Source organism: Pteropus alecto, unplaced genomic scaffold (assembly GCF_000325575.1).
Source record: "Pteropus alecto unplaced genomic scaffold, ASM32557v1 scaffold109, whole genome shotgun sequence".
In the NCBI taxonomy this organism is placed as follows: Eukaryota; Metazoa; Chordata; class Mammalia; order Chiroptera; family Pteropodidae; genus Pteropus; species Pteropus alecto.
In genome coordinates, this window is record NW_006494608.1 from 10,455,659 (window position 1) to 10,474,367 (window position 18,709).

At 36.6% G+C, this 18,709-nt stretch overlaps 1 protein-coding gene across 1 annotated transcript in view; it reads left to right on the forward strand.

The window, feature by feature from the left end:
* FBXL13 (F-box and leucine rich repeat protein 13) overlaps positions 1 to 18,709 on the forward strand; it is a 257,446-nt gene that overhangs the window by 153,184 nt on the left and 85,553 nt on the right. The window contains 3 exon segments of the mRNA XM_025041933.1: positions 10,569 to 10,667; positions 10,936 to 11,053; positions 11,149 to 11,311. Coding sequence (XP_024897701.1) covers positions 10,569 to 10,667; positions 10,936 to 11,053; positions 11,149 to 11,311 — 380 coding nt within the window.

Here is an 18,709-nt window from a genome sequence, read left to right on the forward strand (position 1 = left end):
CTCCTAAATTTAATTTATTCAGTCCCTAATAGTTGTCCAACACAATAAGAAGCTAAAAAAAAAGTATAAGATCATCTCTTTGGGGGAAATAAGACATGCACAGATTATAGAAAAGAACTATGGGCTAAAATAAAGAGTTATAGACTTGTATGGGAAAGAAAAAGAAAGTAGCATAATAGCATTAGAGTCATTGGAACTTGAGGAGTAGTTGAAACTTGATTAGATGAAAAGAAGGGCAAGGGAAAGTACAAGGTCAGAAAAAGAGCAGAGAGGTCCACTGAGTATTGGAGGAATTAGATGCCTTTCTGGCTGGAGAAGCTAGGTTTGAAAAACTCTGGAAGCTGGAATGAGACAGCTGAACTAGATGTTATTATTGAAAACTGTTAATCAGAAGGAGTACTGGATTAAGAGTTTGCACATTTGTGTTTTTACTCTATCAATATGTAATCTGGGAAAAATTCATCAAGGGACTTGAACTTCTGTTTCCTCATTTCCTGGAGGCCACCCCAGTCTATAGGGAAAGTCCAAGCTCCTTAGAATGCCCTGCCTTTTCTATTGTTCTCACTTCCAGCCATTTTGTAGTATGTCATTATGTGTAAGGAGTCAGTTATGAGCTGAGACTTTTCATAGCAAGGTATAATCACATTTGCTCTGTGAGAACTCTAATAGTGCTGAAAACCATTTCTCACATAGCTACATAAGTTAAATAATAAAATTTAGGTCATACAAGTTAAATAATACTCATACACATACATTAAAAAATGGAATGTTTCCCCTACCAATTTAGTTGTTTAACTTTAAGAAACTTAAATTCCTTAATTAAGTATTTGGGATTGGAACTTCAAGGGCTTGAGGATTTCTGTTTTAACTTGACATTGTGAGGCAACAATAAGATCTCAAGGTTTTCTTTTTAGTTATGTCTGGGTCAGAGTGCCAGATAAGGTGGATGGTCTCGCAGATGCTAATCTGGATAGAAATGTGGCCAGGCACAAGCTCTGATGGTCAGCCAAGACAAAGTAGGCTAGAGCAAACATCATCAACCATGAGTCACAGGAAACATCAATGTCCAAAATCTCCAAAGTAGTTGCGATGGTTAGTTTTATGGTCAATTTGAATAGGCCACAGGTTGCCCAGTTATTTGGTTAAACATTTGAGGTTTGTCTGGATGAGATTAACATTTAAATTGGTAGACTGAGTAGAGCAGATTGCCCCCCACCCCAGTGTGTGTGGGCCTTATCCAATCTGTTGAAGGCCTGAATAGAACAAAAAGGCTGAGTAAGAGAGAATTCATTCTCTCTGCTTGACTGTCTTCAAGATCAGTCAAGGACATCAGTTTTCTCTTGCCTTCACACTCAGACTCAGACTGGAACAATACTGTCAACTCTCCTGGGTATCCAGCTTACCAGATGCAAATCTTGGGGCTTTCTATCTTCTATAATTGTATGAGCCAATTATCTATCTATCTATCTATCTATCTATCTATCTATCTATCTATCTATCTATCTATTTATCCACTCTTCCCTCACCCCTCACATACATATACCATGAAACTGCATTTTTCTGTTAATGACATAGGGATAGAGAATGAAGAATCAGTTTAGTCAATATATATATGTGTGTGTGTGTATATATATGTAACATATGGTATACTCTATCTACCTACCTACCTACCTACCTACCTACCTACCTACCTACCTATCTACCTACCATTTATCTATCTATCTATCATCTTATTGGTTCTGTTTCTGGAGAACCATGACTAATACTGTAGTATTTGGATCAAAAAGTGAAAGATCAAGGCAGGTGGTCTCTCTGGAGTCCAGTGGCACAAGGTCTTTTGCTTCCTTTCTAAGTACAGTAATGCAAGCTGATTTTCTTAAGAGGCAGTCTAGTTTTATAACTAAGAGTACACACTCTGGAAACAAACTACCTGGATTTGTATCCTGGCTCCACTATTTATGAGCTAGAGAAATTTGGACATGTTGCTTAACTGCTCATTTTTCTCATCTTTAAAAATGGAGAAATTAATATACCTCCCCAATAGGTAGTTCTGAGAAAAATATAGACCGTTATATGAAAATTGCCTAAAGGAATATCTGGCACACAATAACTATTACTTAAATAGTAGCTATTTTAAACCCTCCTGGGCTTACTAAGCACATCTTGGTCTCTCATAGAACATTCTGGGTCTTCTGATCAGCAACTTCTTTTTTCCAGTCTATGACCAAAAGTTGGGGGAAAGAGGGAGAAGGATTCCATAAATGTTTTCCTGAACTTTACCAGGAAGTCTTTGGAATCATCTAACAAGAGACAGAATTCTTTTAGGCCAGGAATCACCCAGTGGCTTGGCTCTTCAATAAGTTAAAAAGACCATTTCCTAGAGCAGAAGCCCTCAGTAGATGCCCACTTCCAGCACACATTAGATATCTCTAGGTATGTGGCTAGAAGCTTACTGTGTGAAGAGAACTGAATTTCCTTCTTCTTTCCTTTATTATTATTATTTTTTCTAATTACAAAATAAGTGTATGTTTATTAAATAAAGTTTTAAAAACACAAACATTATATAAAAGAAAGTAAAAATCATCTATAATCCTTGCATCCAAATATAAGTCAATTTCAAATCCTGATTTTTTATACAGTATTATATTGTAGGCATTTTCTTATGTCACTAAGTATAGTTTGAAATCTTAGCTTTAATGGACATCTTAGCAGTTTTCAATTCTTCTATTGTAATAAATTCTACAATAATACATTGTCTATATAAATATTTCCTTATGAAAACAGTATATTGTAAGAATGTAATAAGACATCATACATGGAAAGCCCTTAGAACAATGCCTGTCATATACAAAATATTTAATATCTGTTAGTAATAATGATAAGTTTCTAGTGGGGGAATTACTGGTTGAAAGAGGGTAAATACTTTTTAAGCATTTGATGCCTACTGTCTATTGCCTATTTTCTTTCTAGAGGGATGTCACAGATTCCACTTCCAACTAGCAATGTGTGAGAGGGCCTACCTCCCACACCCTGACTTATGTTTTCTCAATCCAGTTCTTTAACCTTTGCAGGTAAAGAATATCATTCCCATATTCTGTCATTGAGTTAACTGTCAATTTTTGTGTTCAATAGTGTGGTGAGAGGTCATGTTTTTCTGTATTTCTGTAGATGCCCTGGTGGGATGTTAGGAGACTCACAATACTCTGAAATGGAAATTGGACTGAGTTGTAGAGTGGTTTTATATCTCTGGGAGACTAATACAGGTGTATCTCGTTTTATTGTGCTTTGCTTAAATTACACTTTGTAGATATTGTGTATTTTACAAATTGAATGTTTGTGGAAACCCTGTATCAGCAAGTCTATCGGTTCCATTATTCTAACAATATTTGCTCACTTTGTGTCCCTGTGTCACATTTTGGTAATTCTCACAATACTTCCAACTTTTTTCATTATTATTATATTTATTATGGTGATCTGTAATCAGTGATCTTTGATATTACTATTGCAGTTGTTTTGGGGCACCATGAATCACACCTATACAAAATGGCAAACAATCAATATATGTCGTACATGTTCTGACTGCTCCACCAACAGGCCATTTTCCTATCTCTCTCCCTCTCCTGGGGTCTCCTTATACCTTTAGACACATCAATATTTAAATTAGACCAATTAATAACCCTACAATGGCCTCTAAGTGTTCAAGTGAAAGGAAGAGTCACACATCTGTCACTTTATATCAAAAGCTAGGAATAATTCAGCTTAATGAGGAAGACATATCAAAAGGCAATACAGGCTGAAAGCTAGGCCTCTAGTGCCAAACAGCCAAGTTGTAAATACAAAGGAAAAGTTCTTGAAGGAAATTAAAAGTGTTACTCCAGTGAACACAGGAATGATTAAAGAAAACAAAACAGCCTTATATTGTTGATATGGAACAAGTTTTAGTGATCTGGAAAGATCAAACCAGCCACACTATTCCCTTAAACCAAAGCCTAATCCAGAGCAAGGCCCTAACTATTTTCAGTTCTACAAAGACTGAGAGAGGTGAGGAAACTGCAAAAGAAAAATTTGAAGCTAGCAGAGGTTGGTTCCTGAGGTTTAAGGAGAGAAGCCATCTTCATAACATAAAAGTATAAGGTAAATCAACAAGTGCTGATGTAGAAGCTGCAGCAGGTTATCCAGAAGATTCAACTAAGATAGTTAATGAAGGTGGCTACACTAAAAAACAGATTTTTAATGTAGATCAAACAGCTTTGTATTGGAAGAAGATGCCATCTAGGACTTTAATAGCTAGAGAGGAGAAGTCAATGCCTAGCTTCAAAGCTTCAAAGGACAGGCTAACTCACTTGTTAGGGACTAATGCAGCTGATGACTTTAGGTTGAAGCCAATGCTCCTAGGGCCCTTAAGAATTATGCTAAATCTTCTCTGTCTGTGCTCTATAAATGAAACAACAAAGCCTGGATGAGAGTACATCTGTTGACAGCATGGTTTAACGAATATTTTAAGCCTACTGTTGAGACTTACTGTTCAGAAAAAGAGATTCCTTTAAGAATATTACTGCTCATTGACAATTTACATGATCACCCAAGAGCTCTGATGGAGATATAAACCAAGATTAATGTTGTTTTCATGCCCGCTAACATAACACCCATTCTTAGCCCATGGAACAAGGAGTATTTTTGACTTTCAAGTCTTATTACTTAAGAAATACATTTTATAAGACTATAGCTGTCATACAGAGTGATTCCTCTGATGGGTCTGGGCAGAGTAAATTGAAAACTTTCTGAAAAAGATTCCCCATTCTAGATGCCATTAAGAGCATTTGTGATTCACAGGAAGAGTTCAAATATCAACATTAACAGGAGTTTGAAAGAATTTGATTCCAACTCTCATGGATAATTTTGAGGGGTTAAGACTTTAGTGGGAAAGCTAACAGCAGATGTGATGGAAATAGCAAGATAATTTGAATTAGAAGTAGAACCTGAACATGTGACTGAATTGCTTGAATCTCATGATAAAACTTAAACAGATCAGGAGTTGTTTCTTATGGATGTGCAAAGAAAGTGGTTTCTTGAGATGGAAACTACTCCTGGTGAAAATGTTGTGAAGACTGTTGAAATGACAACAAAGGGTTTAGAATATGATATACACTTAGTGGATAAAGCAGTGGCTTTGAGAAGATTGACTCCAATTTTGAAAGTTCTGCTGTGGGTAAAATGTTACCAAACAGTATTGCATGCTACAGAGACATCATTCAGGAAAGAAAGAGTCAATCAATGAGGCAAATTTTATTGTTGTCATTGTCTTAGTTTAAGAAATTACCACAGCCACCCCAACCTTAAGCAACCACAACCCTCATCAATCAGCAGCCATCAGCATCTAGGCAAGACCTTCCACCAGCAAAAATGATATGCCTCGCTGAAGGCTCAGATGATGGTTAGCATTTCTTAGCAATAAAATATTCTTTTAGTTAAGATATGTACATTGTTTTTAAACATAATGCTATTTTACACTTAATAGACTATAGCATAATATGAATATAACTCATATGCACTGGGAAACAAAAAAATTTCTGACTCACTTTTTTGTGATATTCTCTTTATTGCAGTGGTCTGGAACTGGACTCACAATATCTCAGAGATATGCCTGTATTCTGTACTATATCCACAGTTAGACTAGTGCCTAGATGTTACTAGTGGAGCCACTTTTCCCTCACTGTCAATGTGAAAGAAACATCTAGATATTTTATCTTAGAGGAATTGACTCAAGACTAAAAGCTCTAGATTGCCATTGTGCATTACACAGTGCTCAAATAGTAAGGGCTCAGTGACACAGGCTGGTCTGTCAAGATCTTAAAACAAAGGTGAAAAGGAGGGTCCAACTTAGGTTTACAATGAAGAGTCAGGGATTGTAGTAAAAGGGTTAAATGCAGAGCTCTCCAGAATCTGTAGTTAATATTTCCCTGCAAGGAGAAGTTCATAGCAAGAGATGGTTCAAAAATTGCCTTAGGACTTCCTGATGCTTCCTTTTCCCAAAAGGGCTTCCTAATGCTGCCTTTTTCTGTTTCTCCTTTTCAGATATTACTTGGTTGTTGTAGAAAGTGTGAAAAACACAGAAACTATCCACTTTTTAGAGATGACCATTGTAACATTTTGATATATTTCCTACTAAAATGGTTAATTTTGTGTGTCGACTTGGCTATGCAATGGGGCCCAGTTGTTTGATCAAACACCTGTGTAGAGGTTGTGGTGAAGGTATTTTTTAGATGTGGTAAGCATTTAAATCAGTGAACTTTGAGTAAAGCAGACCGCCCTCCATAATGTGGGTAGGCCTCATCTGAACTCAAGACTGAGGTTTCTCAAAAAAGAAGCAATTGTGCTACAAGGCTGAGACTTAGAATCCGTGCCCAAATTTCAGCCTGCAGATTTCAGACTCAAGAGTGCAACAGCTACTCTCCTCTAAATTTCTAGCCTTCCATCTGCTTTATAGATTTTGGACCTGCCAGCTGTCAGAGTCACATGAGTTGAGTCCTTAAAATGAATCACATATATACATATATATTTCCTACTGGTTTTGTTTCTGTTTTTCTGGAGAACCCTGACTAATATACTTTCTTTTCTTTTGCTCACTCATTTCCTTTGCATTAGCACTTCTCAAACTGTAATGTGCATGCAAATCACCTGGGAATTTTGTTCAAGTGCAGCCTCTGGGTCAGTAGGTGGTGGATTGAGATTCTGCATTTCTAACAACCTCCCTGGTAATGCCTATGCTACTGGTCTACAGACCACATTTTGAGTAGCACAGATTTATGTAACCAACTTTTTCATTTAAGCTCTATCATGATATCAATCATTCTCCTAAAATATTATTTGTAGTAACTGTATTTCATTTTATCATAGGAATTGCCATAGTTTAGTTAAACCATTTCTCATCGTTGGAATTTTAGTTTGGTATAATTTTTTCAACATTATGAAATTTTGCAATGAACACCTTGTATATCAATCTCCATGTCAAGCATTATATCCTTATAATAATTTTATAAAAAAAAAAAATCCTGGACCAAAATAGATACATTGTTCAGGCTTTAGAAACATATTTCCCAAAAGCTCTTTAGAAAGAATTGTCCAAATATCTTGGTCCATTCAGGTTGCTATAACACAATACCATAGACTGAGTAGCTTATAAAAAACAGATATTTATTTCTCACAGCCTAGAGGCTCGGAAGTCCAAGATCATGGCACTGACAGATTTACTGTTTAGTGAGGGTCCACTTCTTGGTTCATAGATAGCACTTTGTTGCTGTAACCTTACATGGTAGAAGGGTAAGGGGATCTCTCTGGGAACTCTTTTATCTGCATATTATTTCCATTCATGATGGCAAGAGTCCAATATTATCTCCCATAGGACCCATCTCCTAATAAAATCTCCTTGGGAGTTTAGGATTATAACATATGAATTTTGGGGGGACACAAACATTCAGATCATAACACCAAATATATTGGTATCTGAGGGTTTGGTTTCTGCAAAAACTCAAGCTTGCATGCTCAGCCCCTTGCTTTCAAGGGCTTCCCCTGACCTTTGACTTGGTGTTCACAATGTTAGTATCTGCTAGGCAGCAGAACTTACCCAATACACATGGTTCCCATAATTCATTCATACATTTTCCCATTTATTTATGTGATAATATCACTTGGTTATCTACTCAATGGATGCTATAAGCGCCCTGCTGAAAACTGGGATATAGGGAACTTAGTTCAACAACTAATAAAATTAATATAATCCTAGTTATGATGCATGATGCTATAAGTGTATAACAACAACCTGGTCTAATCTAAGGGTCAGGGACACTTCCTGAAGAAGTGACATTTGAGATTAGCTGTGGTTCTTCTGAGAATGTGACACTCAGTTTCCTAATTTTTGGCTAGTCCTTTTCCAGTAGTTGGAGGCTCTAATGCCAGAATCTTGGAAGTTACCTTTAGTGAGAGATAGCACACATGAGTCTCCAAAGATCTCCCAAGAGGTCCACTGTAGCTGCTGTCTCTCATTTTCCCTGTCATGCCATGGTGAAGATGACTCTGCAGGGGAGTGCCCTCTAACGTCTGTTCCTGGATAGAGTCTCAGTTTCCCTTACTGAATCTGAACATTGTCTGATTTCCTATCCATTGTCATTTGCTATAGGAAATGGAGACTAAATGACAGGTTATTTTAATGTAATTCATCATAGACAAATATATCTGATCTTTCAATCATTTATTATTTTGACACTCTCCACCTCTATTGCTTCTATTAATATATATAATGATAGTTGAAAGAAAGAAATTAGTACTACAAACCTACAACAATCAAAACAATGTGCTACTGGCATAAGGATAGACATATAGATCAATGAAATAGGATTGGCAGTGCAGGAAAAAAAATCTATACTTTTATGGTCAGTTGAGTTTTTAAAAATTTTATTTTATATTAGTTTTAAGTGTAAAGCACAATGATTAGACATTTATACAATTCACAAAGTGATCCAATTGAGTTTTGGCAATGGTGTCATGACCATTCAATAAGGGAAAGATTACTCTTTTCAACAATTGGTGCTGGGCAACTGGATATTTTCATATAAAAATATAAAGTTGGACCCCTACCTCACACCATATACCAAAGTTAACTCATTTGTTTAGCTCATGATAATCTCAAGATCTATCTGTGTTGTCACAAATGGCAATATATCATCTTTTCTTGAAGTTGAGTAATATTCCATTATATATATGCACCACATCTTCTTTATCCAATCATATATTGAAGAGCACTTTGGATGTTTTGGCCACCGTGAATAAAGCTGCAAACGACAATGGGGTGCATATATCTTTATGGATAAAATGTCTTAAAATTATCATGCTAAGCTAAATAGGTCAGACAGCAAAAGTTGAGAATCATATGATTTTACTTATAGGTGGGATATAAAACTGAATGCAACAGATGAGCAAGACAAACAAAAACTCATAAACACAGACAAAGTTTAGAGGTTAATAGAGGGAAAGGAGGGGAGGGGAAAGGTAAAGGGGGTCAAATATAAGGTGATGGAAGAAAATTTGACTTTAGAAGGTAAACAATGTAATATATATGACATATTATTGTCCACTTGAAACCTATAAAATTTTATTAACTAATGCTACCCCAATAAATTTAATAAAATTCTAAAAAAATTAACTCAAGGTGGACCAATGCCTTAATTATAAGAACTAAGATGATAAAATTTAGAGGAAAACACTGAGGGTAAATCTTCATGACCTTGGATTTGGCATTGGATTCTTAACTATGACACCAAAAGCATGAGCCACAAAAGAAAAAGTAGATAAATTGAACTCCATCAAAATTAAAAACTTGTATATCAAAAGACATTATTTAAAAACCAAAAAGACAACTTAAAGAATGGGAAAAGATATTTGCAAATCATATGTCTAAGGGTCTAGTATCCAGAATATACAAGGAACTCTTACAACTCAACGACAAAAAGACAAATAACCCAATTTAAAAATAGACAAATGACTTGAACAGACATTTCTCAAAAGATTTATAAATGACTAATAAGTACATAAAAAGATGCTCCATATTATTACTCATTAGGGAGATGCAAATCAAAATTACAATGAGGTACTACTTTAAACCCACTCAAATTTTTAGAAAAGAAAAATATGGAAAAATGGAAAATAAGTGTGGGCAAAGATGTGGAGAAATTGGAATCCTCATAGATTGTTGGTGGGGATGTAAAATGGTGCAGCCACTGTAGAAAACATTTTGGCAGTTCCTTAAAAACTTGAACATAAAATTACCATATGACCCAGAAATTCTACTCCTAGATATATACCCAAAAGATTTAAAAACTGGTACTCAAAAAAATAGATGTATCCACATGTTCATATTAGCAATATTCAAAATATCCAAAATATGGAAACAACCCAAATATCCATCAACAGATGAATGAATATACAAAATGTGACATATCTACATTATTCAACCATAAAAACAAATAAGGTACTGATACATGCTACACCATGGATGAACCTCAAAAGCATGCAAAGTGAAGGAAACTAGACATGAAAAGTGACATAGTGTATAATTCCCCTTGTAGAAAATATTTAGAATAGATAAATCAATAGAGACATAATACAGGTTAGTGATTACCAAGGCTGGGAGAAGGCGAGTACGGGAGCAACTGCTTAATAGGCATAAGGTTTCCTTTTAAGATGATAAAATGTTTTAGTACTAGATAGAGGTTTCAGTTCACAAAATTATTAATGGTTAAATGGCTTATTTAAGTAATTAATTTTATGTTATGTGAATTTTACCTCAAAAAATTAAATAACTAGACTTATTGTGGTGATCAATTCACAATATATACATATAAAGTTAAATAATAAAGGAAGAAATCTTTATTTCCTTCTTATGTCTATCATATTTTATGGTTTCAATTTTAAAACATAGTAGCAAAATCATGACATATCTTTGATTATTACTACCTTAGGGTTTTATTAGATTTGGGTTCTCCCATCATTTTCACATACTCTGTACAATTCAGATTTCAGTCCAAGGCTTCAAGAACATTGCAAACAGCTGCACTGGAATTATGCATCTGACCATCAATGACATGCCAACTCTGACGGACAACTGTGTAAAAGTAGGTAGCTAGAAAGTACATTTTCTTCTCAGTCCCATTAGATGGAATTTTCTGTGGCTTGAATTATTGAAGAATAGGCTTTTCATTTCAGTTTTTTTTTATAGTAAGAAAATCATTTAAAAACTTATGCACACACACATTTTCTTTAAAATTTTGAAAATTTGATAGTTAATGTATCTGTTTCTGAAAATATTGAGAGAAAAAAATGACCTCATTACTTTGCTACATTTATACTGCGGTTAATTTAATCATCTTTTTTCTTTTCAAGGCTTTAGTTGAAAAATGTCCTCGTATTACATCAATAATTTTCATTGGTGCACCACATATCTCCGATTGTACTTTCAAAGCTCTTTCAACTTGTAACCTCAGAAAGATTCGATTTGAAGGTCTGTGATATTAAAAATGTAGTTCAGCATTAACTTTTACTCTTGTGTAGATTCAAATACAATACTTGTTTTTTTCTCCTTTTTTAAAAAAACAGGAAATAAAAGAATTACTGATGCATGCTTCAGATTTATAGACAAGCGTTATCCAAATATTAGTCACATTTACATGGTGGACTGCAAGGGAATAACAGATGGTAGCCTCAAGTCCCTCGCGCCTTTGAAGCAACTTACTGTGTTGAATTTGGCAAATTGTGTAAGGTAATGAATCATTCAGTCGTATATTCAAGAAACACTAAAAATCTGGAATACGCCAGGCCTCTTTAAGGAGCTCATTGGTTGGTCAAGTAAACATGAAAGTTAGGAGCCTAAGTGGAGGTAAGTGTAGAGTTCTGTGGTAACATATAGGAGGGGCACCCAAGCCAGAATGGCTACCTGGGGGTGCAGGGAGATTGTCAGGGAAAACTCAGAATGTGTGAAATCTCAGACCCTTCTAAGATAAACGAAATCACAAAAAAATGCTTATGGGCTATCCTTCCTAGTGAGTGTTCTCTCAGTTGTTTCAGGCGGAAGATCTTTTCCCAAATGGACTTTCTGACTTGCTTACTGAAGGGTTTCCTATCAGGTACTGGTTAGATTTCTCCTCTGCGTGAAGTTGCTGACAGATGGACAGATGACAAATTCTTATGAAATCTTTTTTTCAGTTGGGCTACTATTGAGTTTCTATTCTGGTATTCCCAGGTGGGCAAGAATCAAATTCTTGCTGAAATCTCTTCTTCTTCTCTTGCCTATGTAGATTTCTTATAGTATTATAGAGCCAGATGATTGCATAACAGCATTTGAGTCACAACGAAGTTGGTTAATATTTGGAGAAACATAAGACAAGTCAGAGTAATAAGCTAAGCTACACGAAACCTTAACCTATGTTCCCTATTATTAAGATAGGGAGGCATCCCCTCCAGAGAAGCAAGAGGCCCCAGCCACACACCAGGGCTCCCAACCCAGGCTCCCAGTGCAGGAAAGAAGAGTCTCCACAAAATCTGACTGTGAAAATCATTGGGGATTCCAGCCATCAAGGTGAGACAGAAGGCAGTTGGATATCCAGGCATTCCCTTAAAGGGCCCACACATAGACTCATTCACTCACAGGCGCTCACCCTAGACTCTGGCAGAGGGACAACAGCTTGGAAAGTGCCAGGACTAGAGGGAAAGACTGAGTCGTGTGGCTTCAGGGTGATGGCTGGAGGAACAGCTGCCATTGTCCCTTTGTTGAGCCCTTCTTTTGTGTAGCCTGCAGGCCAGTGCCTTCTAGCCCATGTTGAACCCTCTCCCTACATGGCCAATTCTGAATCTGCATTGGCCCGCTTCATCCCAACGATTCCCTAAGACCTTGACCCACCCAACTTGAGAATAGCTTGTGGCAATTTTGAGTGGTTACCGGGCAATCAGCTCTACTCCACACTCTCAGCAGGAGATTCCTTTGTAGCAATTGATAGGCCAACAAAGCACCTTAGGAAATACTTTCAGTGGTGGGCAACCAGCCCCTGCAGTATTTCTTGAACAACTTTTGGGGCTCTGCAGGCCCGAGGTGGGCAATGGCTGGTCTCGGTGTAAGCCGAGACTTTTGAAAGTGGCCGCAGGCTCATCAATGGAAATAAATCTGAATCTGTGCCAACCTGGGAAACACCACTCGCCCCAACCTGGTGACTCCCTGTAACGCCGCCTCATCCAGTTCTGGTACCTATGAGGTTCATTCAGCTACTGAGCCTTATGGCAGGCAGTCTCAGGACTGGGGGCGCCCTGGGCCTTTTGCTAAGCTGAAACACAGGCCCAGTACTATTGGCAGTCTGCCTCAATTCACCGTGTGGCCTCTCCCACATACCTCCAGGTCCAACTCAGGCAGCAACCAAAAACAGATGGCTTTGTAGCTCCTACCAGGTACCTCTGGGCCGGTCACAGGCAGCAACTGACCTTGGCCTGCATGGAAGCCCCTCTCAAGGGATGCCAGAACCAATGCACTCAGAGGCTTGTTTTATATACCTCAACAGAGCACCACTCAAATAGCTCCTACAAGCAGCACACCCAAAGAGTGGTCTCAATAGTAACATGAACCCAGCGGGGGGAACCTCACTTCATGGGGTTAGCCCCCACACAGCAGCTCATAACATTGTAGGTGTGGCCAATTTTCACAGCCAGTCAGCCTGAGAGTCAATCCCACAAACTGATGAGCCAACAATAATCAAGGCTCAACTACAAAAAGAGGGCACACACAACCACACAAGGCTCACTCCCAGAGCATCCAGTGCAAGTAATCAGGGAGACTGTGGCACTGGGCCACACAGGACACCTACTACATAAGGCCACCTGGCTAAGACTTGGAGATGTAACAGATCAACCTAATACATAGAAAAGAACACAAAGAGGCAACTAAAATGAGAAAACAAAGAAACATATCGCAAATGAAAGAACAGGAGAAAACTCCAGAAAAAAAAAACTAAATAAAATGGAGAAGAGCAACCTACCAGATGCAGAGTTCAAAACACTGGTTATAAGGATGCTCAATGAACTTAGGGGAAGACTAGATGAGCTCAGTGAGAACTTCAACAAAGAGATAATAAGCATAAACAAGGAAATAGAAAACGTAAAAAGGAACCAATTAGAAATGAAGAATACAATGATTGAAATAAAGAATACACTAGAAGAAATCAACAGTAGATTGAATGAAGCAGAGAATCAAATCAACAATTTGGAAGACAAGATAGCAGAAATATCCAATCAGAACGGCAATAAGAAAAAAGAATTTAAAAAATGAGTATAGTGTAAGGGGCCTCTGGGACAACATCAGCAAACAACATTTGCATCATAAGGGTACCAGAAGGAGAAGAAAGCAAGCAAGAGATTGAGAAATTATTTAAAGAAATAATGACTGAAAACTTCCCTGGCCTGGTGAAGGAAAAAGGCATAAGTCCAGGAAGGACAGACAATCTCAAACAAGGTGAACCCAAACAGACCCACATCAAGGTGCATCATAATTAAAATGGCAAAGGTTACAGACAAAGAGAGAATCTTAAAAACAGCAAGAGAAAAATTATTAGTTACCTACAAGGAAGCTCCCATAAGACTGTCTGATTTCTTAATAGGAACTTTGTGGGACAGAAGGGATTGGCATGAAATATTCCAAGTGATTAAAAGCAAGGACCCGCAGCCAAGACTATTCTACACAACAAGGCTATCAAATAAAATTGAAGGTGAAATAAAGAGCTTCCCAGACAGGAAAAAGCTAAAGGAATTCATTACCACCAAGTGAGTATTACAAGAAATGTTAAAGGTACTTCTTTAAGAAGAAGAAGATCTATGATGAAGGAGGCAAGAATGTAGAATGGCCTAAAGATAGTCTATTCAATAAATGATTTGGGGAAAACTAAACAGATATAAAAACGGACCACCTTCTTTCACCATATACAAGAATAAACTCAAAATGTATTTAAGACTTAAATGTTAGACCTCCAAACCATAAAACTCCTAGAAGAGAACAAAGGAAGTAAACTCTGACATTGCTCTTAGTAATATATTTTTTAGATATCTCACCTCAAGCAAGAAAAGCAAAAGAAAAATAAACAAATGAGACTACATCAAATTAAAAGGTTTTTGTACCTTAAAGGAAACCATCATCAAAACAAAAGGACAACCTACTAACTAGAAGAAGATATTTGCCAATGATAATCTTATAAGGGGTTAATATTCAAAATTTATAAAGGACTCATATGACTTAACACCCGAAAAACAGACAATCCAATTAAAAAATGGACAAAGGACTTGAATAGACATTTCTCCAAGGAGGACATACAGATGGCCAATAAACATATGAAAAAATACTCCATGTCACTAATCATCAAAGAAATGCAAATTAAAACCACAGTGAGTTATCACCTCACACCTGCCAGAATGACTATCATCAATAAACCAACAAGCAAGTGTTGGTGAGGAAGTGGAGAAAAGTGAACCCTCATGCACTGTTGGTGGGATTGCAAATTGGTACAGCCACTATGGAAAACAGTATGGAGTTTCCTCAAATATTAAAAATAGAACTACCTTATAACCTAGCAATTGCACTTCTGGATGGATATCCAAAGAAAACCAAAACACTAATTTGAAAAGATATATGCCTCCCTATGTTCACTGAAGTGCTATTTACCATAGCCAAGATATGAAGCAACCTAAGAGCCTACTAATAGACGATTGGATAAAGTGGAGGAACATTTATACAATGGAATATTACTCAGCCATAAAAAATGAAATCTTACCATTTGCAATGACATATATGGACCTAGAGGGTATTATGCTAAGTGAAATAAGTCAGGTAAAGACAAATACCATATGATTTCACTTATATGTGGAATAGGAACAAAATGAAAACAGACTTATAGATACAGAGAACAAACTGGTGATGGCCAGATAGGAGTGGGAGTTGAGGGGCTGGGTGAAAAAGGTGAAGGGATTAAGAAGTACATATTGGTAGTTACAAAACCGTCTCGGGGATGTAGCATGAGGAATATGGTCAATGGTATCATGGTGACTGTGGGTGGTGCTGGGTGGATGCTGGATTTGTCAGGGGGATCACTTGTAAATTGTGTGGATGTCTGGCCAGTATGCTGTACACCTGAAACTAATATAAAATAATATTGGATGTTGCTACTAATTGAAAAAAAAAAGATGGGGAGGCATCATGGGTTGGGATGAGGAGAAATATAGGATTTGAAATGGGAAAAACATGGATTAGAAAATGAGGCTTTCAGACAACAGCCAGCAAGGAATTGGGGCCTCCTGCCAATAGCCGTGTGAGCTTGAAAGTAGACCCTCCAGCCTCAATCAAACCTTCATGAGACTAAAGCTCCAGCTATTATCTTGACTGCAAACTCATGAACAAGCTGGCATCTGATGCAAGCACAATGTGTGTGTGTGCATTCTATGTGTGTATTTGTATGTATATGTGCATGTGTGTGTGTAACAGCTAATCTTATCTGGATTGATATGTGAAATAAGATTTAATTTCATTCTTATATTTAACTCGGGCTTCTGTAGTGTGACTAATTTCAAAATAAATGGAGGTTTTCTACTTCCGGCAGTGGAGTTGACAAAATATTTCAAAGGATTCTTTGCCACAAAAAATTTAGATCTTTGAAGAAACATATTTTCAATACACTGCCAAGCCCACAAAGAATAAGATATCTAATATCCAATAACCTGATTCTATACCACCCTCTCAATGAACAGACTCCCTGAGATAAATAGTGAATACTAAGCAAACATAAAAGGTAAGAGATGCTCTGAGCATGAAAGTTCTTTTCAACATTGCCATTGAGACAATCAGTTTTGAACAAGACTCAAGATAGAGGAGTTCTGCAGGGCCTGGACCTCTTCAAGGGGGACAAAGTAGTCTCAGGTAGGTAGCACCCAGGTTTCTGGAGTAAGTTAGCTCAAAGCTTCTCTGGAGGAAAGCATCATCTGTTTGGCCTTCAGAATTTCCATAGTCTAAGATCAAATTTATAGATGCTCACAATTAAAGATCGTCAAATGTACAAAGGTATGAGTCACCATGAGAAATAGTCAACTAGAAACAACAAAATAAATTTGACCTTCAAATCATTCCTGTTATCAAATGTAGAAAATTAAGTAACCGTATATGATATTTTGAAGAAATAAATAATGGAATCAGATATACGAGCAGGCAAAAAAATATTTAAAAAACTAGATTTTTTTTGAAAAAACTAACTTCTTAAAAATAGTTTATTTTTCAATTACAGTGACATATAATATTATATTAAGTTCAAGTGTACAAGAGTGATTTGACATTTATATAACGTAGGAAGTGATCACCTCAATAAATCCAGTACTCGTCTAACAGCATACATAGTTATTACAGTACTATTGATTATATTTCCCATGCTATACTCTACATCCTTTTAATCTCCTCCCCACTTCACCCATTCCCCACTCCCACTATCTAGCAACTATCAAAATGTTCTCTGTATCTATGAGTTTGTTTGTTTTGTTTGTTCATTTATCCTGTTCTTTAGATTCCACATGTAAGTGAAATCTAATGACATTTGCCTTTCTCTGTCTGATTTATTCCACTCAACACAATACCCTCTAGGTCTATCTAGGTCATTGCAGAGAGCAAGATTTCAACCTTTTTTTAAGGCTAATATTCCATTGTACATATGAACCACCTCTTCCTTATTCATTCATCCACTGACGAACACCATCAGTTGCCTTTATATCTCATATGTTTGAAGGAAGCATCTAGGAAATATTAAGAAAAAAAGAATTCATAAAAGGTTAGTGATTCACCTAACCTTGCTAATTGATGTCTACAATTTTAATGTTATTACTAAAATCACAGTTATTAACAATAATTTCCCACAGCTTATTTAAGTCTTCAGATACCTTATGTTCAATTTTTTATCTATGAAACAAAATCCTAAAGGGCAGGGATGAGGTTCTACTCATCCAGGCATCTCTTTATATCTTGGCTATTGTAAATAATGCTACAATGAACATATAGGTTCACATGTCCCTTCTGAGTAGTGTTTTAGATTTCTTTGGATAAATAGCCAGGAGTGGAATTACTGGGTCCTTCTTTGTCTCTTGTTATAGACTGTTTTAAAGTCTACTTGTCTGTGATAAGTATTGGTACCCCAGCTTTTTTTTTTTTTTCATTTCCATTTTCATGAAATATCTTTTTTCCATCCCTTTACTTTCAGTATGTGTATGTATCCATCTGAAGTGAGTCTTGTAGGCAGCATATGTAAGGGTCTTATTAGCTTATCTATTCATCTGTCTTTTGATTGGAGCATTTACTCATTCACATTAAAATAATCATTGCTAGGTATGCCATTTTATTATTCATATTTTTTTAATCTTTTTTTTTCTTTTTTCTTCTTGAACTTTCTTTAACATTTCATGTAATACCTGTTTCGTGTTGGTGAACCCCTTTAGTTTTTTCTTGTCCGGGAAGGTCTTTATCCATCCTTTGATTCCAAATGATAGTTTGTTGTAGGTCCTTGCTTTTCATCACTTTGAATATTTCATGACAAACCCTTCTGGCCTGCAAAGTTTCCGTTGAGAAAACAGATGACAGTCTTATGGAAGCTTCTTTGTAGCTAACTGTTTTTCTCTTGCTCCTTTTAAGATTCCGTCTTTGTCTTTAAGCTTTAGCATTTTAATTATAATGTCTAAGCGTGGGCCTCTTTAGTTTCATCTTGTTTGGGACTCTGAGCTTTCTGGACTTACATGTTTATCTCCCTCCCCAAGTTAGGAAAATTTTCCATCATTATTTAGTCAAATAGATTCTCAATTCCTTGAGCTCTCTCTTCTCCTCTGGTACTCCTATGATGTGAATGTTGGTATGCATGATGTTGTCTCAGAGGCCCCTTAAACTATCCTCTGTTTTTTTTTTGATTTTTTATTCTTTTTGGTGTTCTAATTGGGTGTTTTCTGCTACCTTTTCTTCCACATTGCTGATTTGATGCTCTGTTTCATCAAATCTACTGTTGATTCCCTCTATTTTTTACTTTAGTTATTGTATTTATTTCTGACTGGTTCATTTTATGTTTTCTATCTCCATTTTTGCTTTCTGTCTCTTTGTTGAAGCTCTCAC